Consider the following 27,016-nt stretch of genomic DNA (forward strand, 5'->3'; position numbering starts at 1 on the left):
TGGAAGGTTTAGAATTAAGTTAAGACAATATGTGCAACCCTTACGGGGGAGTCATTTTAAAAATGTCAATCATGGGATAACTTATAACTGAGTTCCATAATTATGTATTTTGCCAACATCAAAATGGGGGAGTTTGTTGAAACACCTTTTCCACAAGATTTTGATTTGACAAAATCATCCATGATTAAGAGGCAATTAAATTTAAATGCTTTGATTTAATTGTACTAATGTGTTTGTTCAATATTGAGTGCAAAAATATATATATAAAGCAAAGACAGGACAAAAGTCAGCACAAGCAAAGCTGAGTAGAACGGAACTCAGCATGACAGAATGGAAGCTGAGTGGAGTAGAACTCAGAAGCAAAACGAAGCTAACTAAATTTGAAGACTTCTTAAGAAGCGTTTAAACAGAACGGAGCTAACCAAGAAGGAACTCAGCTTAGAAGTTGAACATCCGAAGATAACGAATAAAGCTGAGTGACAGTCAGGACAGCATGAAGGATCCGTTCACTACAAGACAAAGTCTGCCAATCCTCTGCACCAATAATTGGAACCTCGAAGACACATAAAAGACTAATTCCAAGAAACATGGGACATTGGATTATTGGTAAAAGACAACTGGCGCAAAAAGACAAGTCTGGTGCAATAAGACAAAACCTGACGCCTGAAGAAAACAGAGGAAGGGAATGGCGGAACAGACTGAAGCTGACCAGAATTTGTCCCCCAAAAAAGCCGTTTTGGTGTTAACGGTAACAACAATTCAAACGATCCAAATATGCAGTTTTCCTTCTATAAAAGGACAATGAAGAACCTTGGATAATCACTGAAGCATCAAGAGAAAAATACAAAGAGAGAAAATCTTGAAAGCACTCAAATACAAAAAGATCTTACACCAACTTTTCTATTCTCTGTGTAAATGCTAGATTGATTGTTTTGTAATCATCTAAAGTGTTCTTTAGTTGAAAAAGAACAAGTCTGTGATCAATAGGAATATTGAGAGTGTTAAGCTGAGTGCTTGGTTGTAAGCATTCAGTGGTAGAGAAATCTAGGTGCTGGGTTGTAACACTTAGTAGGAGTTGAGTAGACGAATAGAGGAAGGTACTCTTGCATATTCAACTGCCTTATAATTGGTTTGTGCTCTACCGTTAAAGAGCTCAGTATTGGATTCAAAAAGCCCGGAGGACTCTGGGGACTAGATGTAGGCAGAGAGGCCGAACCAGGATAAGTGATACTGAGTAATTTCTAAACTCTCTCTCATATTGCATGTGTTGTTTGCTTTATTTACTCAGCATATAAATTGTCAAAGCTGACCTTGAGTAAATAAGTGGTGCTGAGTTAGAAGCTGACCTCCAAGAGTGTCAATTCCTAACTTACAAGAAAATAACTTTAGTCAACATTTGACTAAAGCTGTCTTAAAACATATCTCACCAAGCTGACCAAAAGTTGAGTTAACAAACTCCTAAAGTAACTTCTAGTCAGCATTACTAAACGCGAAAAAGTTATATTAGTTCCTAACCCCCCCTTGAAACTAATTACTAGGGACCAACACCTATCACGACAAATCAGAATCGACGTTTCATGTTTGAAAATAAGTGGTTAAGAGAGGCGGAGCTACATGGTCTAGTGAAGTCTGGCTGGGCAGCAGCCAAAAATCGGAGGGTGGTTGATCGACTTCAGTTTCTGGCGGAGAAACTATCTAATTAGGGTAGAGAGTTGATGGTGTCAGGTCGGTGGGAGATTAATCGTTGCACCACATGCCTCAAAAAAATTCAGACTTCGACTTCGGCTGATGCTGCGGCTGATTATGACAGTACCTGTAATCAGTTACTTGATCGGTTAGTATAGGATGAGGATCACTATAAGCAAAAGTCTAAAGTCTAGTGGTTGTCTGAAGGGGATTCCAATACCAAATTTTACCATTAGGTGGCAAATGGGCGTCGAAAGAGAAATCAGAATTTGTCGGCTTCAGAGGGATGATGACACTTGGGTCACGGAGGAAGGGGATCTGGGTAAGGTAGCGACAAACTATTTCAGTGAATTATTTTTAGGTAGCAACAGTAACTTTAATCTGGTTACCAATCTAATCCAACCTAAAGTAACTGATGAGGCTAATGCACAACTTTCACAATTGATACGACTGTTTACGGTAACTGAGTTTAGAACGACATGTTTTGAAATGCACACTGACAAAGCGTCTGGCCCCGATGGGTTCAACCCAGGCTTTTTTCAATGCTTCTGGCCGGCTATTGGGCAAGATATTTTTGTAGTAGGCCGTGATTGGCTCTCCTTCCAGTTTGAATGATTCCATTATTTCACTTATTCCTAAGTGTGATGATCCATCTTCCATGAGGGACCTTAGGCCAATTGCACTTTGCAATGTGGTCTACAAAATTATCTCGAAGGTGCTTTCTAATAGATTGAAAACTTTTTTACCAAACCTAATTTCTAAGAATCAATCAGCTTTTTATTAAGGGCCGCTCAATTTATGATAATGTTCTTATCGCATTTGAAACAATTCATAGTATGAAAAAGAATGTGAATAAGAAAAAATGGGAGGTTGCATTGAAGATTAATATTAGTAAAGCCTATCATAGGGTTGACTAAAATTATTTATCTCCTGTTTTGCTCAAGTTGGGTTTCTTTGATCAATGGGTCAAGTATATCATGTTGTATGTTACTTCAGGCCAATATTTTGTTAAGGTGAATGATGAAATTGTCGGCCCATTTGTACCTAAAAAGGGGTTGAGACAGGGGGACCCGTTATCTCTATATCTTTTCCTATTTTGTATCGAGGGTCTTACCACGTTGCTATCTGATGCGGAGCAGAATGGTCGGTTACATGGAGTTCGGGTTAGCCGATAGGCCCTGTCGATTTCTAACCTGCTATTTATAGATGATTCTTTCTTATTTTTTTAGGTAAGTATTGAAGAAGGGAGAGAATTGAAGCGTCTTTTAACAGTTTATGAACATGCCTCGGGGCAAGCAATCAACCACAACAAATCTGGAATCCTATTCATCCACTCGCTATTAGCCGAGGCAATCTCTAACATCATTAGAGTTCATGCCCCGATTAATACTGGAAGGTATCTTGGTCTTCCATCGCTTGTTGGAAGGAAAAAGAGGGCCATTTTTTTTCTCATTTTCGGGACCGACTTTGGAAGAAGTTACAACTTTAGAGGGGCAAGCCATTATTGAAGGCTGGGAGAGCAGTATTGATTCGTGCAGCTGGACAAACAATCCCAGTCTATTTTATGAATGTGTTCCTTCTTCCCGTTTCAACTGCTGAAGAGCTTCAGAGAATGCTGAACTTGTTTTGGTGGGGGAATAAGTCATCTGGAGCTCGAGGAATTAATTAGTTGTCTTGGGAGAAGATGTATATTGCGCATGAAGGGGGAGGGGGGCTGAATTTTAGGAACTTCACTGCTTTCAATCTAGCTATGTTGGGTAAACAAATATGGCAACATCTCTAGACTCTCTTGTTAGTAAAGTCTTCAAAACTAAATATTATCCGAAATGGGATTTTATGTCCGCTAGGTTGGGTTCTTCACCTAGCTATATTTAGAAGAGTAGCTGGAATTCCCAACTTCTGCTTAACCGTGGTTACCGCTGGAAAGTTGGTAATGGAGAATCTATTAGAGGGTGGCATGACCCCATGATTAGAGATAAGCATCTCCACTACACAACCTCTCTCATAATCATGGGTCTCGAAAATCTCAAGGTTAGTGATCTTTTCATTCAAAATTCGCTTGATTAGGATATCGAGTTAATTTAGGAGCTCTTTTCACAATAAGAGGTGAGGACTATCTGTAAAACTCTAGTGTGTTGGTCTGACTCAGACGATATTAGGATTTGGGATTATTCTGGATCCTACTCAATAAAAAGCGCATATCGCCTTCCCACGGAGGAGTTGGAAGATAACTCGAACCAACGAATTGAGGGTGATTAGCGTCAGATTTGGAAGACGGAGGTCCCGTTCAAAGTCTGGTACTTTTGCTGGCGATTAGTTCGGGATTGTTTACCAACCGGGTGAAGCTGAGGGGGCACGGAATCGATATTGACGGACGTTATGTGATGTGCTCGGGGGACATTGAAGATTTCTAGCACCTCTTCATTCTTTGCTCTCTGGTTTCTGATGTCTGGCGCAAGGCAGGCTTGGGGGATGTGGTCCGTGATCATTCATTGGGAACACAAAATTTTGTTGAATTTTTCTTCTGTTTTACTTCAACCGATATGTCTACGAAGGTGATGGTGATACTTTGGACTTGGTGGCGAGCTCAAAACGCATCAGCGTGGATGAATACGATTCAATCAGCAGACGAGATCGTGTTTGACGCAAATCGGTGCTTGGCTGATTGGTGTTATATGCGACTTAGTCAGCGACTTATAAGTCCGAGCTCTACTGCTGCTCCGGGTTGTGCATCGTCTTGGCATCGGGCTCCCTTGGATAATCTCTCGTGCTGCACATATATGGCCTTATTTGCAAGATAGGGGCTTATAGGCTTAAGTGGAACAATTCGGGATGTTGAGGGGACAATTTATTGCTAGCAGAACAGTGGCGTTAGAAGGGCTGATGGAAGTTCGTGAAGGCGAGGCTATGACACTTTTACAAGCCTTTCGATGGGTAATTGAGCGTGGTCTCACCTGGATTACTTTTGAAACCGACTCTAAATCAGTTTGTGATGCGATTGGCTGTCTGGAAGCCAATTGCTCCAAGTTCGATGACATTATTAGAAGATGCAAACTCATCCTCATCAACAACAACGGGTTCTCGATCCGTTTTTTGAAAAGACAAGCAAATAGACTGGTCCATGCATTAGGTCAGTCGGTCCAATCTAATGATAGTCTTAGACTTTATGACGTTTTTTCTTACTTTTTCATTTTTTTTCTTTTTTGGGTAAAATTCATAGTAAACTATTGTAATAGTGTTATTATGTAAAATAACCCAATCTAAATAGCTTAATGAGTAAAATAAATAAATAAATAACTTAATGAGCGTATCTAAAATTTAACTGTATCTAGTAATTGCAATCCACATTTTGGATCGGATATTTATTGCCTCTAAACCTACATCTACGCATCCTCTACGTGTAGGGTCAAAATCTCATAGATTTCATGTCCAATTACATTAACATAATTTCATTTCATTTTTATTTTTTTGACGAAAACAGTAAAAAATCAATAACGCAATTCCAGGAGCCTGACATCATCTTCAAAGACCGACATGTCATCCACGTTGCCTACGTGGCACCATCCCACCGGCTACCGACAACAGGGAAACCCCCGGCGCACGCTAATAAACTGCGCCTACTTTTGTCGCCTTTTGCCTAATGTGAAATTGTTCTCATATGATTTACGCGTTCAGTATTTCTTTCTGTTTCTCTTCTGTCTTTCTCTCTCGCTCTTTTCTCTGCTCAACGAGCATGGCTCCTATCTATCTACAGTGAATCGAATCTCTGTAAGTTCATATACCAATCTCTATCTCTTTCTCTTCCTATTGATTCTGCTTGAACTGGTTTCAGTTGATTTCCAATAGACATTTTATTGTTTTTCCCCTTCTCAATTCGGTGGATGAAGATCCGTAATTGATTGCTAGATTTCTGTAAATGGTGGTGATTCGTGCTGATTGAATCTTTGGATTTTCTTCTCGAAAGTCGCGCCCTTTTCTTTTTTTTCCTCTATTAATACTAAACGCATCATCAGCTGCAATTGTTAAGATCTCTACTCGGGGGGCACTAGATGGTCTTTGCCAATTAAGGTTTAGTGTTTGTTTTCTGAGATTTGGGTTTTCGTTGATCTTTGATTTTGAGTGTTGAATTTGGGAACTGGTATTTCTTGCTTAATGTGGGTTTTAGTGAGGGGTTAATTTTGTAGTGAGGATCCGAATGAGACGCCGGTCATCGGCGTCTGTCTCTTTTGATCAAATGGATAAAGGGACGGGGAAGAGTCAACAACATCGGCTTTGCTTATTGGCATCTTTATCTGGTTTTTTCTGGATTTTGCTATTATACTTTCATTTTGCAGTTTTAGGGCGTAATGCTGTTGATGATTCTGTTAAATTAGAGCCTTATCCTCTAAACAGAGATTCACAAACTTCTACCTTTGTAACCGATGCCCGTTATACAAACCTCCCATCAAAATCTACCCCTTCAGTAGATACCTCCACCAAAAGTACCCCCAGTAGCAGTAGCAGTGAAAAGAAGGAGGAGTTCCAGTTCATTAGGGCTTTGAAAACTAGTGAGAATAAGAGTGATCCCTGTGGAGGGAAGTATATTTATGTTCATGATTTGCCTCCTAGGTTCAATGAGGATATGTTGAAGGAATGTAGGAGTTTAAGTCTTTGGACCAATATGTGTAAGTTCACTACCAATGCCGGGATGGGACCCCCGCTGGAGAATGTTGAAGGTGTGTTTTCGAATACTGGTTGGTATGCTACAAATCAGTTTGCGGTGGATGTGATATTCAGTAATAGGATGAAGCAGTACAAGTGCTTGACCAATGACTCTTCCCTTGCTGCAGCAATTTTTGTCCCCTTTTATGCAGGGTTTGATATTGCTAGGTACCTTTGGGGATATAATATCTCAGTAAGGGATGCTGCATCTCTTGATTTGGTTGATTGGCTTTCGAAACGGCCAGAGTGGGGGATTATGGGAGGCAGGGATCATTTTCTGGTGGCCGGGAGGATAACTTGGGATTTCAGGAGGCTAAGTGAGCAAGAAGGTGACTGGGGCAATAAACTTCTCTTCTTGCCTGCTGCAAAGAATATGTCAATGCTTGTGGTGGAGTCTAGTCCTTGGAATGCCAATGATTTTGGCATTCCGTACCCAACTTATTTCCATCCTGCAAAGGATGATGATGTGTTCATTTGGCAAGAGCGAATGAGGAACTTAGAAAGAAAATGGCTTTTCTCTTTTGCCGGGGCACCACGTCCTGGTAACCCTAAGTCAATTAGAGGGCAGATCATAGAGCAGTGCAAGAAGTCGAAGGTGGGAAAGCTGTTGGAATGTGATTTTGGGGAGAGCAAGTGTCATTCGCCTAGCAGTATAATGCAGATGTTTCAAAGCTCCCTCTTTTGCCTTCAACCTCAGGGTGATTCGTACACAAGAAGATCAGCTTTCGACTCAATGTTGGCAGGTTGCATTCCTGTCTTTTTCCATCCTGGATCAGCATACACACAATATACTTGGCATCTCCCGAAGAACTATACAACTTACTCGGTATTCATACCAGAAGATGATATCCAGAAAAGCAATTTTACCATAGAGGAACGGCTTAATCAGATATCTCCTGAGCAAGTGAAAATCATGAGGGAGAATGTTATACGACTCATTCCAAGGCTTATATATGCTGATCCTCGCTCGAAGTTGGAGACTCTTAGCGATGCTTTTGATGTTGCTGTACAGGCAGTTATCGACAAAGTCACTAGGCTGAGGAGAAATATTATCGAAGGAAGGACAGAATATGATAACTTTGTGGAGGAGAACAGTTGGAAATACGCGTTGCTGGATGAAGGACAGCGTGAAGTGGGAGGTCACAAATGGGATCCTTTCTTCTCAAAACCGAAAGGGGAAGCCAGCAGCGATTCTAGTGGATCATCTGCAGAAGCTGCAAAGAATTCATGGAAGAATGAACAGAGACATCAATCATGAGATTCAGGTAATAGAAATCGAGTTTTTAGTTATGTGCGATAATGGAATAGAACAAGGGTGTCCAATTTTGGCTTTTGTGTAGGTCAGGAATGGATCGTTGTGAGGAGCTAGTAATTAAAACATTGTAGAAATTTACTGTCAAGTGTAACAAGCGAGGTTCCTTGTTTTAAATAGAAAGATAGATTCTGCTTCTAGTATACATCTATAATGGAAATTTTCTTTCAAAAAGGTTCACCTTTTGCTTAGCAATTCTTTTGTAGGTGAAGTACCATCATGATTTGTTTCTTTTCCTATTATTGCATATAATAAAATATGATAGCAATTATTTGTGATAAAAGATGTTGAGCTTTAGTACACTACCTAAACTGTGAATCTGCTTTTCTTTTTTATTTCCTTTTATCTTGTTATACACAATCTTTACTAGTTTCTTTAGCTTATAAGAAACTGGTGAATGATATTGTGGAAAAAGTAATGGATGAGTGCAGGGACGGATCCGGGGAGAGTGGGGGGTTTGAACACTCACTGGTTGTTGGAAAACACCAAAAATTCTATGGAAACTGTGTACGGGGTTTTACATTTCTTTTAAGTAAAACATCACTTTGGAATTCATAAATCACGAAAGACCACCACAAACACCCTGGATCCGTCACTGGATGAGTGACACTGATCATGCTTGGTAGAGGAGGGATTGAAATCTTGAGTGTTTTATATTCAAGTTATTTCTCTTTATATTGAGAACAATTCTGATTCATTTTCCTTTCTTTCTCAAGTAAAATTTCACTTATCCTTTGTCAAAATCGTACTTTTCGTGCTCAATTTTGTTATATTTAGAGGCTGTTCGGTTCAAATAAATTTTGTTATATTTAGTTCTCAAGTAAACTTTGTTATATTTATGCTACAAAATGCTTTCAGTGTGATTGAGGTTGTATTGTGGTTTTCAAATTTATATCCTGTATCAGCTAAAAGAAAGGTAAAAATTACAGAGGATATGATTTTGTTGTGAATATGCGGTTATAGTAATGTGAAAGTTGCCATTTTTAGAATAAAATAATTGTATTTTACTCATTAGCATTCATTTGAGATGTATCACATTTTTTTTTGTCTTTGTATGTTTCTAGTAGGTATAACTTTTTGGCATATATGAATAAGATGAAGCTCTGTAGCTATTTGGGTACAATAAATTAACATTATGATATTCTGAAAAAATGCATAAGTAAGAACTGAGATTTACATTCTGGCATTAGAGTCCAACCCAAATAAACTATGTGGTCCTCTCAATCACCTCAAAAAGAAAAGGCCTTTACCCCTTAAAACCATCCAACTTTGCAATTTGATTTATACCAAGTAGTACAGTTACGTTCACATGGACCCTGATGACCACGTAAATTTGGCCATTCACCGTTAGATCTAGGCGGATTAAATATAAGTCTTAGGATATTTTGAATCTCCACCTTAGGATTTTAATCCGCCTAAATCTAATGGTGAATGATCAAATTTACGTGGTCATCAGGGTCCATGTGAACACAACTGCTGTAGTAGTTTTGACCAAATTCTGACCATAGCAATCACTTGAATGTACATATGGACGATGCGTCAAACAAGTTTTACGTGGATTAAAAATAAAAATGACATGTTATGCCAAAAAAGAGTCGACCCGAACCTGATCCATTTTTAGTGCGGATCAGGTTTGTTTAATCGGTTGGTTCTGGTAACATTAAAATTTAATCCATGTAAAAAGTTAGTTTCACATGTCGTCTACTTTTCCATTCTAGTGACTGTGACTGATATTGCCAAAATCTGAATAAAAGAACTACGAGAAAAATCAAATCCAAAATTGGATAAGTTTTTCATAAATGAAATTTTATAACATTGAAAATTTTCATTTCCAATACTTGGAGGATATGGATGCAATTAACCCATAGTTTCATATGAAAAAGAATTCATACACATAAGTATAATTGAATTCTATTAATAAATCATTTTCCTTTGTATATTAGAAACGAAAGATTAAAGAGAGCCTTGCAGAAATTTGGTGAATTCCAAAGAGTTGAAAATTGAAATGAAATAAAGGTACTAAAGACCCCCTTTTTTTTTAAGAAACAATTTTATTAAGCAAAATCAGCTAAAAGAATATCGATACACCGTGAACAGATTTAGAAGTGACTGCTCTCGCTAGAGAATGAGCTGCCAAATTCATTGAATGCCTAACAAATGAGATAGAGCCATGATCTAATTCTATCAAAAGAGTAACACAACAAGAAAAAACATCAATCAAGTAAGAAGAATGAGTTAACTCCGAATGATTGATAGCTTGAACAACAACTAAATAATCTGACTGAAGTTTCACCTTCTTCAAATTGCAAGACTCTATCCAAATGAGACCTTCTTTAATAGCTAGAACTTCAGAAAAAACAGGATTGTAGATACTAGAAAAAGCATTGTGACAGATTGCTAAGAGTTAGCCAGCATTGACACATAAGCCGCCAAATGCAATTCATGATCTTCGGGTCGTTTTAAGTTTCCTAATCGAGCTGTAATGGGTGACCAAAACTATGAGTCTACAACTCGTTTGAATCTATTAGGAATATAGAGAATTAAAGTTGAGTCCCTTGTATCCATCAGTCAGAAGGAGATCCTGAACTCGGCCCGTCGGGAGAAACAAAATAACAATAGACGAAGGGTGAGGATTGGCTAAGTCTGGAATAACGGATTTTTGAACGTGCTTTAACGGTGGAAAACTTGATTTAAAGCACAGAAACATATAATTCCTATGAATCACACATGTAGAATAAAGCTATAGAATAAAATCACCTTTCACCATGGAATGAGAGATGTTCGCGTCGTTTGAGCTTTCTCTGATTCAAGATTAGGAGTTGAAGAACGAACTTCCTTTACCATCACACTAGACGAAGCTTGCAATCACTAGAATAAAATCATCGTACCTAATTTATAAATATAAAATAAATACAAGTATACACCAAAAAAACTAACAAAGTAAAGTAAAAAAATACATATAGTTTGATCAATTTGCAAATACAGTCCCACGGTTTAAATACTTGTAAAAATGAGTCTACAACTTATGCAGTTTGCGGTTAAATGACATGTGAATTAATTTTACAATAAAAAATACTTGTGATTTAGTGAATTTGTAAAGTCGAATCTTATATATGGGTGAATTTGCAAATTAATATTTTTAATTGCTTCAAACTACTTCCTATTAGGATAAACAGCAACTGCAATAATTTTTTTTTTTTATGTATTTCAACCTATTAAAATCCTTATTTGCAAGTTTTTAAATCATATGACCGTGTTTGAAAAAAAAAAAAATCAAATTATAGGTTTTTTTTGCTTTACTTTTTTTATAAGTTAAAAATATAAAATAATTTCGCATGATCACAACAAAATTGTTAATGGCTAGTAGACTTGCTTATCGGTAAATGTGGATTAGGTCCAATAACTTTATTTAAAAATGCTCAGTCTAAATTTAACCTAACCCATTGTTAATTTTAATGAACTTGCACCAAGTCGAGCTCAAATTTATAAATCAAATCTCAAATCCACCTATATATATATATATATATAAGTAATAAAAAAAAGTAAAAGTTATACTTAAACAGAATTCTATTGCATCTTTGACTGACGAGTTGGGGGGAGTGGCCGAGGGTCAGGCTGCGATGTTAGGACTTGCACATAATTATTTTTAGACCGTCTTCTCTGCTTCGAATTTGGTTAGGGGTGAAACGGTTCAGGTAATTGACACACTCATTGACGCTCCAACTAACGATCTTCTTACTGCTCCATTTGAATTGGAGGAATTCAAACAAGCTCTTTTTTCAATGAGTCCTAATAAATCCTCTGGTCCTGATGGGCTAAACTTTGGTTTCTTTCAAGCATTTTGGGACACATTGGGAGTGGAATTGGGTGCTGCTTGTGCAAAATGGCTCCAGGATGGAGATTTCCCTAATGGGATCAATGACACCACAATTGTCCTTATACCAAAGATTGACAATCCTCAAATGCTTAAGGATTTTCGCCCTATTTCTCTATGCAATGTCATTTACAAGATAATTGCCAAAGCCTTAGCTAATCGTCTGAAAAAGATCCTCCCTTAAATTATTAGAGATACTCAATCTGCTTTTGTCCCAGGCAGATCCATAATTGACAATGTTCAGGTGGCCTTTGAGAGTATACATTTCATGAAAAGATTGAATAGAGGGAAGAATGCCCAGGTTGCCCTAAAGATTGATATTAGCAAAGCTTATGATAGAGTTGATTGGGAATTTCTGAAAGAGGTTATAACTCGGATGGGCTTTCACGAAATCTGGGTCCGTTGGATGATGTTGTGCATCACAACAGTGAAGTATAAAGTTGTAGTGAATGGGGACAGTTCTGATCAGATCATCCCAGGAAGGGGTCTAAGACATGGAGATCCATTGTCACCTTACCTATTTATCCTGTGTGCTGAAGTCTTATCTAAACTAATAAGGAAAGCCGAAGGTGGAGGGCTTATCTCAGGATGTCGGATTTGCAGTAGGGCACCGACAATTTCACACCTTTTCTTTGCAGACGACAATTTGTTATTTTTTGGGGCATCCGCAACTGAGGCTAAAAAGGTGATGGAAATTCTATCTGAATATGAAGTGGCATCAGGGCAGGCTGTGAATCTGAACAAATCTGGAATTTTCTTCAGCTCAAATGCGCCAGAGGGTGTGAGAAACGAGATTAAAACGATTTTGGGGGTGTGCATTCCTCTAGACACGGGACGCTATCTAGGGTTGCCTTCTCTTATTGGACGTTCCAAACGTCGGATTTTCACCTTTCTGATTGATAGGCTGCGAAAGAAATTTGGTGCGTGGGGCCTTAAATTCCTTTCCCAGGCGGGGAAAGAGGTATTACTAAAGTTTGTGGCTCAGGCCTTGCCAACTTTCTGTATGAGTACGTTCCTTTTACCTTTATCTATCTGTGATGAATTGCAAAAATTAATGAATTTCTTTTGGTGGGGCTTGAAACCTGAGGGGAGGAAAAACATTCATTGGTTTGGTTGGGGTAAACTATGTATGCCAAAAGATTCAGGTGGGATGGGTTTTAAGGATTTACATGTGTTTAATTTGGCAATGTTAGGTAAACAGGGTTGGAAATTGCTAAAGTTCTCAAATACTATAGTAAGTAGAATGTTCAAAGCTAAATATTTTCCTAGGGATGACTTACTTTCCTCTAAATTAGGCAATAATCCTAGTATGGTTTGGAGAAGTATATGGGAAGGTCTTAAAATACTGAGAAAAGGGATTAGATGGAGGGTGGAGAATGGGAGATCTATTAGAGTTTGGGAGGATGCTTGGGTACCTAATTTAGAGGGCTTTTGCATAAATTTCTTTTTAGTCCCTGGATTGGAAAACTTGACAGTTAATGACCTATTATTGGAGAATGGGAGAGGGTGGGATATAGAGAGATTGAATGGGTGCTTCAGTGAAATAGAAGTGCAAGCCATCAGTGATATTATTTTGCCATACAATGTTGGGGAAGATGTGAGAATCTTGCATTGGTCAAAGGATGGGCACTATAATGTGCATTCAGGCTATCTGGCTGGTATGGGTTTGGGTGATGTTAATAGGGCTCAGGAAGGTTGGAAGAAATTATGGAGGTTGATGATTCCCCCTAAGCTGAAACAGTTTATTTGGCGAATTTGTTCGAAGTGTATACCAACTAGAGCTCGTTTGGCCCAGAGAAGAGTCCCTATTACAATCGAATTTCCTGTTTGTGTGGAGTAGGAGGAGACGGATAACCATTTATTCACTGAGTGTTGTTTTGCAGGTGATATTTGGCGAATTGCAGGTGTTCCTTCTCCGATTGTGGACAATTCGAACCTGGCAGAGTGGCTCTTGCAAGCTTTATGTGGCTCAAACCAGGAGATAATTGTCAGAACATGATGTGCTTTGAAAGCAATATGGGACCACAGAAACAGAGTTCTTTGGCACATGAGGAGGTGGCCGGCAGATACTAGCTGGCGTACCAGCTTGGAGGCGGTTCATGATTGGACAACATACCAACAACAAGAGCCATCCAGACAACCAGTAGCGGCATCGTCGCAAAGCAGGGAGGGGCAGCTGCACCATGGCCTCCGCAACACACAACCGACGGCACTCGGTCCCGTTCCTGATCAGCAGCGTCTAGTGTCGCTTAGCACCGATCAGACGCGGTATGGAGCTGGAACAAGGTGTCACCCGGCTTCGCGCAGCAATACTGTATCAGGAGCCCAAGAGATTTCGTTCATCAGGCCTATGAGGCAATCGGCTCCGGTTCAGAAATGGAGGCCACCCAACCTAGGTTCTGTTAAATGTAACATCGATGGTGCAATTTTCAAAGAATCAAAGAGCAGCGGCATGGGCGCGGTAATCAGAGATGATAAGGGTACTTTCTTACTCTGCAGCAACAGTTTTATTCCAGGTATCAAAGAACCTAGCATTATTGAAGCCCTTGCTATACGAACAAGTTTGATTTTGCTTATTAATATGGGTTATACATCTATTGAGTTCGAGTCTGATGCTAAACTTGTGGTCGATGCTATTCTAGCGGGAAAACATGATATATCTGAGTTCGGAATGATTATATAGGACTGTCGAGTATTGTTAGGATCCAACCCACATTTTAAATTAACTTTTATTCCTCGTTTAGCGAACAATGCAGCTCATTTGGTAGCTAGGCTTGCATGTTCCAATGCTAGCGATTTTTTTTCAACTGTTGTGCCGGAATGGCTTGTGAACACTATTGAAATGGACGCGAGTCCACCATCTATATGATTACCTATTTTCTGGTAAAAAAAAAGTTATACTTAAAAATAAATATCTAAATTTAATACGCTCTTTATTTCATAATATCTGTAACATTTAACCAAATTACATATATTAAGAAAATGATTGATACATTAATTTTATAGAAAACAGATAAAAATACTATTTTTCTCTTTTTGTTAATAATTCTCATTTTTCATAATATTTATTAAATTACACCTTAAAAACCTAAATGATAAAGGAGTAATTCATGCTAAAATTATTAATAAGCGTAGAATATGAAAAAAATTATCTTAAAAATATAAAGTAATAAATAATATGAAACAATAAAAAAAATTTCTCTTTATGATAAATAATATTGAACAAAGAAGTAATTAATATTAATAGGACATATTAGGACTGATTAGCCCATCTTATTATTTTATTTTTTTTATAAATCTGAAACTCGCTTTAAAAATAAGTCAGTTTTAACAAACCTGAACCATGTTTGAGTCTCATGTTAATTCTCTTTATCCAAGTCCGGCCCATTGGATGTGGACCTGGACAGGCCAAGCAGATATTTGGACCTATGAATAGATGTAGAGGAAATTACATTAAAAATCATATTTCACCTTTTATTTACATTTATAAAACAATTACATATTTTTTTTATCATGGTTTTAAATCCTAATATATATCATAGCTTTATTTTTACTTTTGTAAAATTTTCAGTTATTCATTTCAAGAAAAAAAAATAGTTTTTAAAAAAACCCAACAGATGTGACATTTAGATAAATTTATCTGACACTATGAAACACTTATAAATTATTCCTCAATTATGACATCTAGTATACATTTTGTAATTTGTCTTTGAAGAATTCAAACATAACATTGGTCATGTTTGGCAATTAGCTGATAGCTAATTACATTAGCTGTTAGCTGATTACCTTTTTTATTAGCTGATTTAACTATCAGATTGTGTGAACTTGTTTAGTAAAACTTAGCTGATTGCTAATAGCTGTTTGTGTAAAATGATAAATAAGTACATAGTAAAACATTTATTTGGAATTAAAGAATATTAATTAGGGGTAAAAATGTCTATAAAAAGAGATGGAGCAATAAGCTAATTGAAAAGGTGAGTCTTTTCAAAATTAGCTTTTTGGATCCAATAAGCTCTTCAAACCTCTATTCACCAAACAATACTATTAGAGATTTGACTAGTCAAAACATCTAAAGTGTCTTAAACATCTAATTTTACCCCAAAAAGTTTTTTTTTTACCAAACAGAGCTATTACATTGATCTTGATGAATATAGGGATAAAGATAAATTTGACCATACAATTAACATATGAAATTGTACAAATTTAACCATAATTTCCAAGTAAGATCTCAATTTTAACCCTACGTTACCGAAAATTTGAAAAAACTACTTTGACTGTTATTTAACTGTCACATCACACCTTCCAAATAAATTTGTCGATAAATTAAAGCAGTTTTACAAAAAAAATTTGTTGATTATTTGTAACTATATTAATAACGCAATATACATTTTAGACACATCGATAATAAAAGTTGTGATTAATTTGTATGTAGCGGACTTAATTGTTAACAGTTTAACAAGTTTTTTATAACACGTTAAATATTTTAGTAAAATTGATATTTGAAAGATCTGATACCACAATAAATTGATTTTTCAAAATTTTCCAAAACTAAAATTGATCCTATATTAAGGTTAAATTTGGTCTATTTAGCTTAGAGTCAAATATGCACTTCAGTACGCTCAAATTTGGCCTTATCCCATGAATATATTTGTGCAATAAAGGACAGTGAGAAAATCGAAATGTTAGAGTGAGAGGAAGCACGGGGAAGATTGGAGCCATTAGAGCGTACGAATAAATAAATAAATGCACTTTTGAAACTTAGTAGCATTTAATGTCTTCCTGGGACAAGGACCAACATAGATTCATTCTATTAAAGCTCCCAAATCACATCTCGTGATGCTATATTCCTTCAGCTCCTCCATGGAAACTAACCCATTTTCAGAGCTTCTCTCCAAACAAAGGATCCTCGTGATGAAGAGCTCTCCTATTTCACGAGTTTCTTCTTCTTTCACTCAGACTTCTGTACCCACTTCTCATCTCCCTTCAAATACCCTGCATTTCCTTTCCAAGATCATGCACTTTCAACACCAACTTTCTATTCAATGGAACCTCAAACATGTCTTCTCTTTTCCCTTCTTATCATCAGTTTTGTTTTCCATCAAGCACTCACTCTCCCAACTTACATAGTTCAGCTCCATCCGAATGGTGTTTCGAGTGCTTCTTTCGCCTCCAAATTTGATTGGCATCTCTCCTTTCTTCGCCAGACTGTCTCGTCTGAGGAAGACTTCTCGTCCCGCCTTCTCTATTCTTACCGGTCTGCTATGGTAGGCTTTGCGGCTCAGCTCTCTGAGATGGAGGTCGAGTCGTTGAAGAAGTTACCTGATGTTATTGCAATTAGGCCTGACAGGAGGCTCCAAGTTCATACTACTTATTCTTACAAGTTCCTTGGACTAGATCCTACAAGTGAGGGGGATGCTTGGTATAAGGCTAAATTTGGTCGCGGAACGATAATTGGAGTTCTTGATACTGGAGTTTGGCCTGAAAGTCCGAGCTTTGATGATGCGGGGATGCCTCCTGTTCCAAACAAATGGAGAGGAGTTTGCCAAGATGGGCAAGATTTTAATGCTTCAAACTGTAACAAGAAGCTCATTGGAGCTCGATTCTTCACTAAAGGTCATCGTGTGGCAGCGTCTAGTTCATCGTCGAATGTTATTCAAGAATATTTGTCGCCGAGAGATTCTCATGGGCATGGGACTCACACGACCTCCACTGCAGCAGGAACTTCAGTTCGGATGGCAAGTGTGCTTGGTATTGGAGCTGGTATTGCACGAGGAATGGCGCCTGGCGCTCATGTTGCCGTGTACAAAGTTTGCTGGGTCAATGGCTGCTACAGCTCAGATATCTTAGCTGCAATGGATGTAGCAATTAGAGATGGAGTTGATGTCCTGTCACTGTCTCTGGGTGGCTTTCCGTTACCGCTCTTTGCGGATAGCATTGCAATTGGCAGTTTCCGAGCAATAGAGCATGGAATTTCGGTTATATGTGCAGCAGGAAACAACGGGCCTCTTCAAAATTCTGTTGCCAATGAAGCTCCATGGATAGCTACCGTTGGCGCAAGCACACTTGACCGAAAATTTCCTGCCATAGTTCAACTGAATAACGGGCAATATCTGTACGGAGAATCCATGTATCCAGGAAACCAGTTTGCAAACACTGTAAGAGAGCTTGAACTTGTTTACGTAACTGGCGGGGACATGGGGGGTGAATTTTGCTTCAGAGGCTCTCTTCCCAGGGAGAAAGTACGCGGCAAAATGGTGATTTGTGATCGAGGTGTCAACGGAAGGGCAGAAAAAGGTCAAGCTGTGAAGGAAGCTGGCGGAGCTGCAATGATTCTAGCCAATACAGAGATCAATCTTGAGGAAGACTCAGTTGATGTTCATGTATTGCCAGCAACATTGATCGGATTCAACGAAGCAGTACGCTTGAAGTATTACATAAACTCTACAAGTAAACCGAGAGCTCGAATCATATTCGGAGGAACTGTCATAGGGAAATCCAGGGCACCAGCAGTAGCCCAGTTTTCAGCTAGAGGACCAAGTTTAACCAACCCTTCAATCCTCAAACCTGATGTAATTGCACCTGGAGTAAACATCATTGCAGCATGGCCGCAAAACTTAGGCCCCACAGCCCTTCCGGACGATCCTCGAAGGGTAAATTTCACAGTTATGTCAGGAACATCCATGGCTTGTCCCCATGTTAGTGGAATTTCTGCCCTGATCCGTTCTGCTCACCCAACATGGACTCCTGCTGCTGTAAAGTCAGCAATAATGACAACTGCAGATGTAACAGACCATTCTGGAAATCCAATCATGGATGGTAACAAACCAGCAGGACTTTTCGCAATCGGTTCTGGACATATAAACCCAGAAAGAGCAATAAATCCGGGACTGATATACGATATCAGGCCAGACAACTACGTTACTCATCTATGCACACTTGGATATACAAGATCAGAAATTTTCACCATTACACACAGGAATGCAAGCTGCAACGAACTACTGCGTGTGAACAAGGGTTTCAGCCTCAATTACCCTTCAATTTCAGTCAGTTTCAAGCATGGAATGAGAAGTAAGATGATCAGAAGGCAATTAACGAATGTAGGGAGTCCTAATTCCATCTACTCAGTGGAAGTAAAATCTCCGGAGGGAGTCAAAGTCAAAGTAAAGCCTCAAAGACTAGTTTTCAAGCGTTTAAACCAAAGTTTGAGCTATAGAGTATGGTTCATAACAAGGAAGACAATGCAAAGAGAAAGAGTAAGCTTTGGACAGGGGCATTTAACATGGGTGAACTCTCAAAATAATCTTTATAAAGTTAGAAGTCCCATCTCTGTGACATGGAAGCATTAGCAGAGTTACAGAATCCTTGATGGTTATGAACTAGATACTCTAGTTCGCGATTCGGTGGAAATGATGGTGGACTCATATTTGGTGAAGGAACTTAGCTTAGTGAAGTTAAATTTCTAGTTTAAGATGACTTTTGAGTTAAGAGCTCAGCTGCTTAATTTGATTTATTCAAAGAAATAAAATTTACCCTCTTTTTTTCCTACTGAAACAGAGTAATGCATGAGTTGGCCTAATGCAAAGAGTATGTAATAAGAGCTAAACCAAACAACTGAATAATTACTAGATATGAAGCAACTATGAAGTTCTTCTGAACATGTAATGAGAGCTTTAATGGAGGAAAAGAAAATGGTGTACATAATATGAGCTATCTCATTTGGACATCTTAAAAAAATGGAGAGTGGAAATCATACATCAGTAAGAACTGCAAAATTTGTTAAAAGAGAGATGTGATGGATACAAAACAAAGAGAGATGTGAAGAATATATACTGCCTCAACTTTTAACGAATTGCAAACCGTTTGCATTAGCATATCTCTCCATGAATCTCATGAATCTGTCCCAATCCCTTGGAGTCCGCATGACATATTTCGCCTCAACCCGGGATGGCTTTCCGTTTACGAATTTAGCACTAACATCAACTGATTGGAGAACTCCTTCCTCATCAATCATGTAAAAACCAGTTATATCACCAAGCTCACCGGACGCGTCAAAAACAGAAGGCTCGTCGAAGGTGAAAATGGCCATGCCATTTGTACCATCTCTTGACTTGGTTAGCCTTATATCTGGTATTGTCTGTTCATCAGTTCCTTGGATGAATTGAATTGTTGGTTTGGCCATCATTGTGATAAATCTTGATGGTTTCTGCTTAATTGAAGCCAACCGTGGATGTTGTAGGCGCAAAGATTGGCCATTGAATGCTGACCGGGCACTCTGATGAATAGGCGAAGATACTAAGCCTGCAAAAAAATGAAGACATTAGTGGTCTTTTACTTAGCAGATTAAAGTGATATAAGATCACCATCTTTTCAGTTATATAACTGTGTCATCAAGTCACTAACATTAGGATGAAGTGAAAACAAAAAAGGATTCGTGTTATATCAATCCCGATTGAACTTTAGTTTCCTACCGTCAATATGATTAAACTATCCAAATCATCTTGGAAGTAACCAAATTCCAATCTTGTTATTTTCACAAGGACAAACATCATTGTTGCAAAAGTGGGAAAGATAAAACTTGCCTTATTTCTTGTTATCTAATTCTATGTCAATGTCAGTAAGATATATGAGGAATTGAAACTATTAGGTATCTCATATTGACTAGTTAGAGATACAATATTTCATTCGTCAATGTGAGGCGAACCTCCCCTTTGAGGTATCTTTTGGAGTAGCTTCTGGTATCAGAACCAGTCAAAATGCACTTTTATATGTGTGAGGCAATCTCATATAAGTGTATTTTTATGAGAGATAGGCAGTCCTCCTGTTTGAGGCGCGCTTTGGCCTTTCGGGCTGGGTTAGGCTAAATTTCTCAACATAAACACACTTTTACTAGAATAAGACTAAGCACAGTGTGACTTGTCCATGCTTTTTTTCAACTACAAATTCCATGATCACCTAGCAAATTCGAATTCATCATAAACAAACGGTGTATCCTCTTTTACTAGAATTTAGGAACTCAACCCTCATCTTAAGTCCATGTAATGAAAGTAGCACACATATATGCCTCTGAGCCTTCAAATTCCAAATTCTGCCCTAGCCTAATGCTAGTAATTTTGAATGCTATGTCATAACTGCACAAGAGGCAGAAGATTTTTCAGGTCCTCACATTTACCATAACATAAAGCTTCAATCACTGAAATTCCCAAAACATTACTCAACGAGCATTAGTATTACACTAATTAACTGACCTAATTACAAAGTAGGAAAAAAAAAACACAACTTTAAATTCCAAGAATCAAAGGTAAGAACAATTGAAGAAGCCATATGCAAATTGAAATTGAAAAAGGTACCAGAGAAAGAGCGAGGCTGCAGCAAAGAAGAATGAGAGACTGGAGAAGCCAATGCAAGAGATTGTAAAACAGCCATTGAAGAATGGAGAGGTGAAGATGAAAAGGGGGTTTTGTTTTGTTTATAGGAAAAGAGTGAAGGGATGGTGTGTAACAAGGATAGCCAAACATTCTTAGTATCTCAATCAACTGGCAATACAGATAAATAATTGCTACTCTCTGCACCAGCCATACCTGGCACTTCACACGTGGCATATTTATGTCATTTGGGCCTTTCATATTTCTATTTTGCTTTTGGGCTTATCCAAACCCACTTCCCAACCCATAACTACATGGACAAATACCATGAACAATTATGTTGGAGAATTTTCGATTCTTTATATTTCAAAATGTTTAAAATATAATAAATTTTAAATACGAATACATTAGAAAAATATTTTTTTTTTGAGTAATTTTATCTTTAACATCACAAAAAATGGTATGATTGAAGGTCTAAAGTTGAAAAATTTGATCAATTTTGCATATCACTAAAAAAACAAAAATATTTTATTGTCATATTTTGTCCAAGTTGTTATTAGTTTCTTTAGAAAAAATATATAATTTTTCCGTTTTTGTGATTTCAAAATAAATTTAGAAATAGAATCGCTTTTTAAACTTGATGAAATATTTAGATTTTTTTTAATTCACATGTGTATATAGTTTTTAATACATTACTGATAATTGATAACATAACACATATGTGCAATGAAGATAATAGGATTCATGACTAATAAGATAACTTAGTCAACCATGTCTTTTTTTTTTTTGTTAAAAGGAGGGCTTAAATGCCCGGAAAGCAAAAAGAAAAAAAAAACTAAGAACGAACGGTTCTACTCATCGAAGAACCACAATAATCTTCAAAGAGAATGTATTTGAGGTATCAGGAGGCGCACCACATTCATGATGACCTAGAGAAAAGAACATATAAAATTCGTCATCCAATCAATAACTTGATTCCCTTCATTTTACATATGAATAACTTTTATCTCCCAATCACGATCTCAAATCCCAACTTGTTAGGAAAGAGCAAATGTTTGAATTCCACTTGATGTCCCAGCCCCTCGTCGCTGAGCTAGACTTTGCTTCTTATTATTCTTGTCAAATATCAAAAACCATAAGAATTATTTTTAGCCATGAGGGTATCGGAGAATCAGGTCTAACAATTTCATTTCATTTTGAAATCTGACACCACCTGAATAATATTGTCCATGTCCTTAGGAGGAGTGATCATAGAAGTAAAAGCTATGTGAAGCAGCATGACACCCTCTTCAGATTCGGGAGGTTGAACTATACATGAAAGTGTACTAATGATAAGGCATAAGAATGTTCAGGGTTGATATTTTTATGCGCCAGTCCTGACAATTACCTGATTCCGCATTATGCCCTCAATTGCACCATTTACGACATTAAGGATATAATTGTTCTTAACTGCTAAGTTAGAAATAATTTTGTATCGCTTTAAAAGAATGGAACTGTTGCAAAACACACAACAATCATCTGGAACCAAATTAAAATGAAAAAGAGCTTTGACCACTAATCTTTTTGCATTATAAACCAGAGTACAGAACACATTCTAGGAATTGGGGGAGGATCCAGACTAATTTCTCCCAAGCCACTTTAGGCTTTCTCTTCCTTAACATATTCTGCACTGATGCGATAGTGTATGTTCCTATTATTTACCACTACCAGCCTACAACATCATCTATTTATCAAGAAAGCATTTAGTAGAAGTTTCATCAATTTGTTGTCAATGATTCTAACATCCAATCAATAACTTGGTTAGTATGAATAACTTTTATCTCCCAATCATGGTTTCAAAGCCCAACTTGTCAGTGTTAGGCCCTCAATTGCACTATTTATGATATCAGGAAGAAGCCTTAAGCAAGAACCACAATCCTAAACTTGCTCCTAGACCTCTAAAATCTTCTAAGTAGGTTCTAGGTTACTGTATTAGGCGTATAAGTTAATTAGCTTTATATCTCAATTTACAAGTTTCTAAGTTCAATATCCATTCAATTCACATGCTTCTGTTTCTGATTGCAATTATTTACTCGTATGTTTAAATTCTATAGCTTTTGAAACATATTGTGTCATGTTGTCATGCTCTGATAAATGATTAAGAAGTATTTTAAAACTCTAAACTTACATCAAGCTCTGATAATTATTTCCATCTCTGATACATTTAACCTCTGATGATTACTCTTATTAAGCTCTGATATAATTATGCCTATGATACTAATTAATTTGTTTTAGCTCTGAACCGATTTTGCTATTGAACGATTTAACCCTTCTCACTGTTGTCAATTTTAGCAAATTTCAGTAGCTCAACCCTTATAAGGGAGTATCCAGAACCTAAGTAAGTTTATCAATTCTAGGGGAGTAAGTAAAATATATTCTTTCCTCTGAACATTTTTGTCACCATTAAAATGGGAGAAATTGTTGAAACACAATTTCTGTTAAGTTTTTTTATTATGACAAAAATCACAATTAAGGAATAAGTTCCCCGAGGTATTAAAATTTAGAGTTAAATTAATTATGTTTTATGGCTAATATGTTTCTTAAGTGTTAACATTATTAGAAGCATAAATGCATAAGTAATAAAAAGGCTATGCAATTAAAGGTCCAGGCCGAAACTGGTCTAAGATCTAGAAGCCGGAACCAGAAGCCCATAACAAGAAGTCAAATCAGGTGTTCCATTTATAGTAAAAGCTCAAAAGACAGAAGACCTTTTCAGTTACACAACTCTCTCCATCACCAAAATAAGGAAAGACACAGACTGCAAAATGGCTGAACCAGTATAAATGTGTTGAATAACCTCTTTTCCTCACTTGCCTTTATTACTTCTGAATATTGCATGCTCTCAATATTTATCTCACATAGATTATTCTAAATATTTTGTGTATTATATAATATCAATCTTAAGGATTTTCATAAGCTCTATTAAAAGAGCATTCCTCCGAGCGCGAGTATCAGAAGCATAACCAAGCTTATTCCTATCACTTTTCATTTTTCTACTCTGAACTCTTCTTCTTAGGCGAAGACACACCATCAACCTTTTGTGGAGAAACGTCTGAGAGTTCCCCTTCCTGAAAACCGAAACCCCATGACTACTACTCTCAATTTCACGATCTTCCTCGACTTTTGGAAAAAATCAGTTCAACCTTCTTCTCCTCTAATGCCTCCACCAAATCCTCACCAACATCCTCGTCTTGCTCTAAATACTCAGTCACAATTTTCTTGTTCGATTCTGTAATCTCCAAATTTTTCTACGTTGATTTTCACGGCTTCTTCCTTCCCTCCTCATTTTCCTAGAAACGACGTCTGTACATTCATCGATCCGAGAGAAAATATAAAACGCACATAAATCCTTTTAAGTTTCATATTCTATATTAAAAAAAATTCAAATACTTTTTTAAATTTAAAGACATTCAATCTCCAACTCTATTTTGAAATTGAAAGCAAAAAACATAAAATTCTATAAATAAAAAATTTAGTTTTTTTATTGATCTTTAAAATTGGATCAACTTATTAACGTTCAGGGCCGGCTCTAGGGGGAGGCCGCCTAGGGCCTCCGACTTACGGGGGCCTCCGATCATAATTTTTTTAAAATTTGATAATTATTAAAAAAATTTATGGTTAAAAGGTATATAAATTTAAATATATAACAAAAGATACTGCTAGGTTGAATGGTAAAGATATAGTGGAGATGTTTATAAGGGTGAAGGTTCGATTCCTTGGATTAACATTTTTTTATTCACATTTTCTCTTACTTTTTTCTTTCTTTCTTTGACAACACGAATGTATAAATTATTACTTTGTTATTGTAGTTATTTTTAACTTTTTTATTTTTAAATAAATTATAAGATGAAATTCACTTATAAATTGTAATTTGATACAAAATGTTATTTAGACTCTGATTTATTTAAAATTTTAATATTTGACTACTAATTTATTATTTAATCACATTTAGACCATAAACTATTTAAATTGATGAAATTTCACTCAATTTTGATGATTCTTTGGATCAACATTTATTAGTTCATTTTTTCTCTTATTTTTTTTTCTTTTGACAACACCTATACTGATTTTTTCTGGATTTTTTTTTTCATATTTGGAAATAATGTATAAATTATTATTTTGTTATTGTAGTGATTTTTAAATTTTTCATTTTTTTAATTACAAGACGAAATGCACTTATAAATTACAATTTGTAATTTGGTATAAAATATTATTTAGACTCTGATTTATTTAAAATTTTAATATTTGGCCACTAATTTATCATTTGGTCACATTTGGACCATATACTATTCAAATTGATGAAATTCTACTTAATTTTGATGAAGTCTTGATAAAATTGTTTCCTTATGATATGTGATGATATTTTAATATATGGGCTTGATATGCCGTACGTTTTAAAGTTGATTTACCCAAATAATTAATGAGATTAAAACAAGAAAAAAAATCTCTAAACTAAAATTTATCAAGTCTAGTTATCAAAATATCATCATATGTCAATAATTCTATTAAGTTTCCATCCAAATTGGATTGAAATTTCACCAATTGGGATAGTTCAGTGGCCAAATAATAAAATTTTGGATAGATCAAAATGACAAGATTCATTGGATCAATCGATATCCAAATAGTGATTTAAGCCTGTAATTCATAATAAATACGCGACTCAACCAATTTTTAATCTCGAAGATAATTCTTATCTTTCTTTCCATAGAATCTTGCGATTAGGTTCGAGTTCAGCCGTCCAAGATTAATTTCCAGAAATTAATACTTTGTCGTCTGCTTGCTTCTCGCATGACTGGTGAGAAGAAACTTTTTTTTAAATATATAAAAGAAAACTCGATTTTACATGTACAAAAGCAAAAAGAATAATAATTTCTTAGCTTTATGTTATTATTATACGACTTGAATTGTAGTTAATAATTTATTGATTTTACTATTTAATATTTATTATTTCTAAAATAGTATTAGATTTAGATATGAAAAAAAAATATACAATACGTTTAGGGCCTTCAAAATGCTGGAGACTGCCCTGTTAATGTTAGGTTTGTAACTTATACTATTTATAACGTTAAGGATAAAACGGAAACAAACTATAGGATACTTTTATATTTTATCCCATGTGTTTATATTAATTTGTTTTGGATAAAATTGAATTGGAAAATGTTGTTGGAGGTGGAATATTTCCATAAAAAAGCAAGCCAATTAGGAATTGAATTGAAGTACAACATAAAGAATTGGCTAAAATTAAAGATTATGACATTCTTGACTATATTATTATTAAAATGAAAATGTTGGCGTGGTTTGAAGGAGACCAAAACCAAACATTAAAAATTAGAAATGTAGTATTTGATTTTATAAAGTCAGGATTCATGCATTCTCTACTTATCATCATTAAACGGCTTAGGGTCCCCTCATCCCCAACCTTAACATATCATAATAACTATTTTATTAACATACAAATATTCTATTAACTACCTAACTTTTCGAATTTAAATTTATCATATTCTTTTGGTAAATGATTTATTAGTTTGTTCTTTTAGGATTAATACATAACGAACTAAATTTGTCAATTTTGTTATTTGGCTTTCTGAAATTATATTTGAACATATTATACATGAGACACAAAATGTTTAGATCAAACTTTGACTTAGAGATATCATATTAACTTTGAAATATACCAAATTAGAAAATAAGGGTATTTGAGATTCAAAATTGATAGTTTAGATATATGTGTAATAGATCTAAGTATAAGTTCTGAGTAATAAACAACAAAATGTGACAAGTTTAGGTGTATAATTATATAATAAGCTTAGTGATATTTTGTGTATATCTCCGATGTACGGATCCCTAAAGCTCATTGTCGTTTCAACGATTTCCTACAAAATAGGGGAAGTGTCGACTGTCCGACGTAGACACTCTAATGTCAAAGTTGGTATTTTACTGAAGAAATGAAAAAAAAAATGGAGTCTAGGATTTAGAGCATATCTCGAGAGATAGAGTGGATCATTTTTTGAAAAACCATCGTGGTAGCCGACACCCTGTGGC

The 27,016-nt window shown here is 36.3% G+C and overlaps 3 protein-coding genes across 3 annotated transcripts; 2 read left to right on the plus strand and 1 right to left on the minus strand.

The window, feature by feature from the left end:
• Nucleotides 1–5,357: 5,357 nt before the first annotated feature.
• Nucleotides 5,358–7,894, plus strand: LOC136229135 (xyloglucan galactosyltransferase MUR3). The gene has a single exon (XM_066017713.1). It carries the CDS (start codon nucleotides 5,882–5,884, stop codon nucleotides 7,643–7,645), a length of 1,764 nt encoding a protein of 587 aa, XP_065873785.1. The 5' UTR covers nucleotides 5,358–5,881; the 3' UTR covers nucleotides 7,646–7,894.
• Nucleotides 7,895–16,615: 8,721 nt separating this feature from the next.
• LOC136231164 (subtilisin-like protease SBT1.2) lies at nucleotides 16,616–18,919 on the plus strand. The gene has a single exon (XM_066020455.1). The coding sequence runs from the start codon at nucleotides 16,616–16,618 to the stop codon at nucleotides 18,917–18,919; it is 2,304 nt and encodes a 767-aa protein (XP_065876527.1).
• Nucleotides 18,920–19,172: 253 nt separating this feature from the next.
• Nucleotides 19,173–21,077, minus strand: LOC136231165 (photosystem II reaction center PSB28 protein, chloroplastic). Its single transcript, XM_066020456.1, has 2 exons — nucleotides 20,921–21,077; nucleotides 19,173–19,871 (listed from the first exon to the last, which is right to left on the minus strand). The coding sequence occupies exons 1-2, from the start codon at nucleotides 20,994–20,996 to the stop codon at nucleotides 19,408–19,410; spliced, it is 540 nt and encodes a 179-aa protein (XP_065876528.1). The 5' UTR covers nucleotides 20,997–21,077; the 3' UTR covers nucleotides 19,173–19,407.
• Between the last annotated feature and the right edge of the window lie 5,939 nt (nucleotides 21,078–27,016).

Source organism: Euphorbia lathyris, chromosome 5 (assembly GCF_963576675.1).
Source record: "Euphorbia lathyris chromosome 5, ddEupLath1.1, whole genome shotgun sequence".
NCBI lineage: Eukaryota > Viridiplantae > Streptophyta > Magnoliopsida > Malpighiales > Euphorbiaceae > Euphorbia > Euphorbia lathyris.

What these genes read in the sequence shown, in the direction of transcription:
- LOC136229135 (XM_066017713.1), top strand. Translation starts at nt 5,882, where the DNA reads ATGAGACGCCGGTCATCGGCGTCTGTCTCTTTTGATCAAATGGATAAA.
- LOC136231164 (XM_066020455.1), top strand. Translation starts at nt 16,616, where the DNA reads ATGGAACCTCAAACATGTCTTCTCTTTTCCCTTCTTATCATCAGTTTT.
- LOC136231165 (XM_066020456.1), bottom strand. Translation starts at nt 20,996, where the DNA reads ATGGCTGTTTTACAATCTCTTGCATTGGCTTCTCCAGTCTCTCATTCT. An exon ending in GCAGCCTCGCTCTTTCTCTG is followed by an intron (nt 19,872 to 20,920) that starts GTACCTTTTTCA and finishes ATTTTTTTGCAG; the next exon opens with GCTTAGTATCTTCGCCTATT.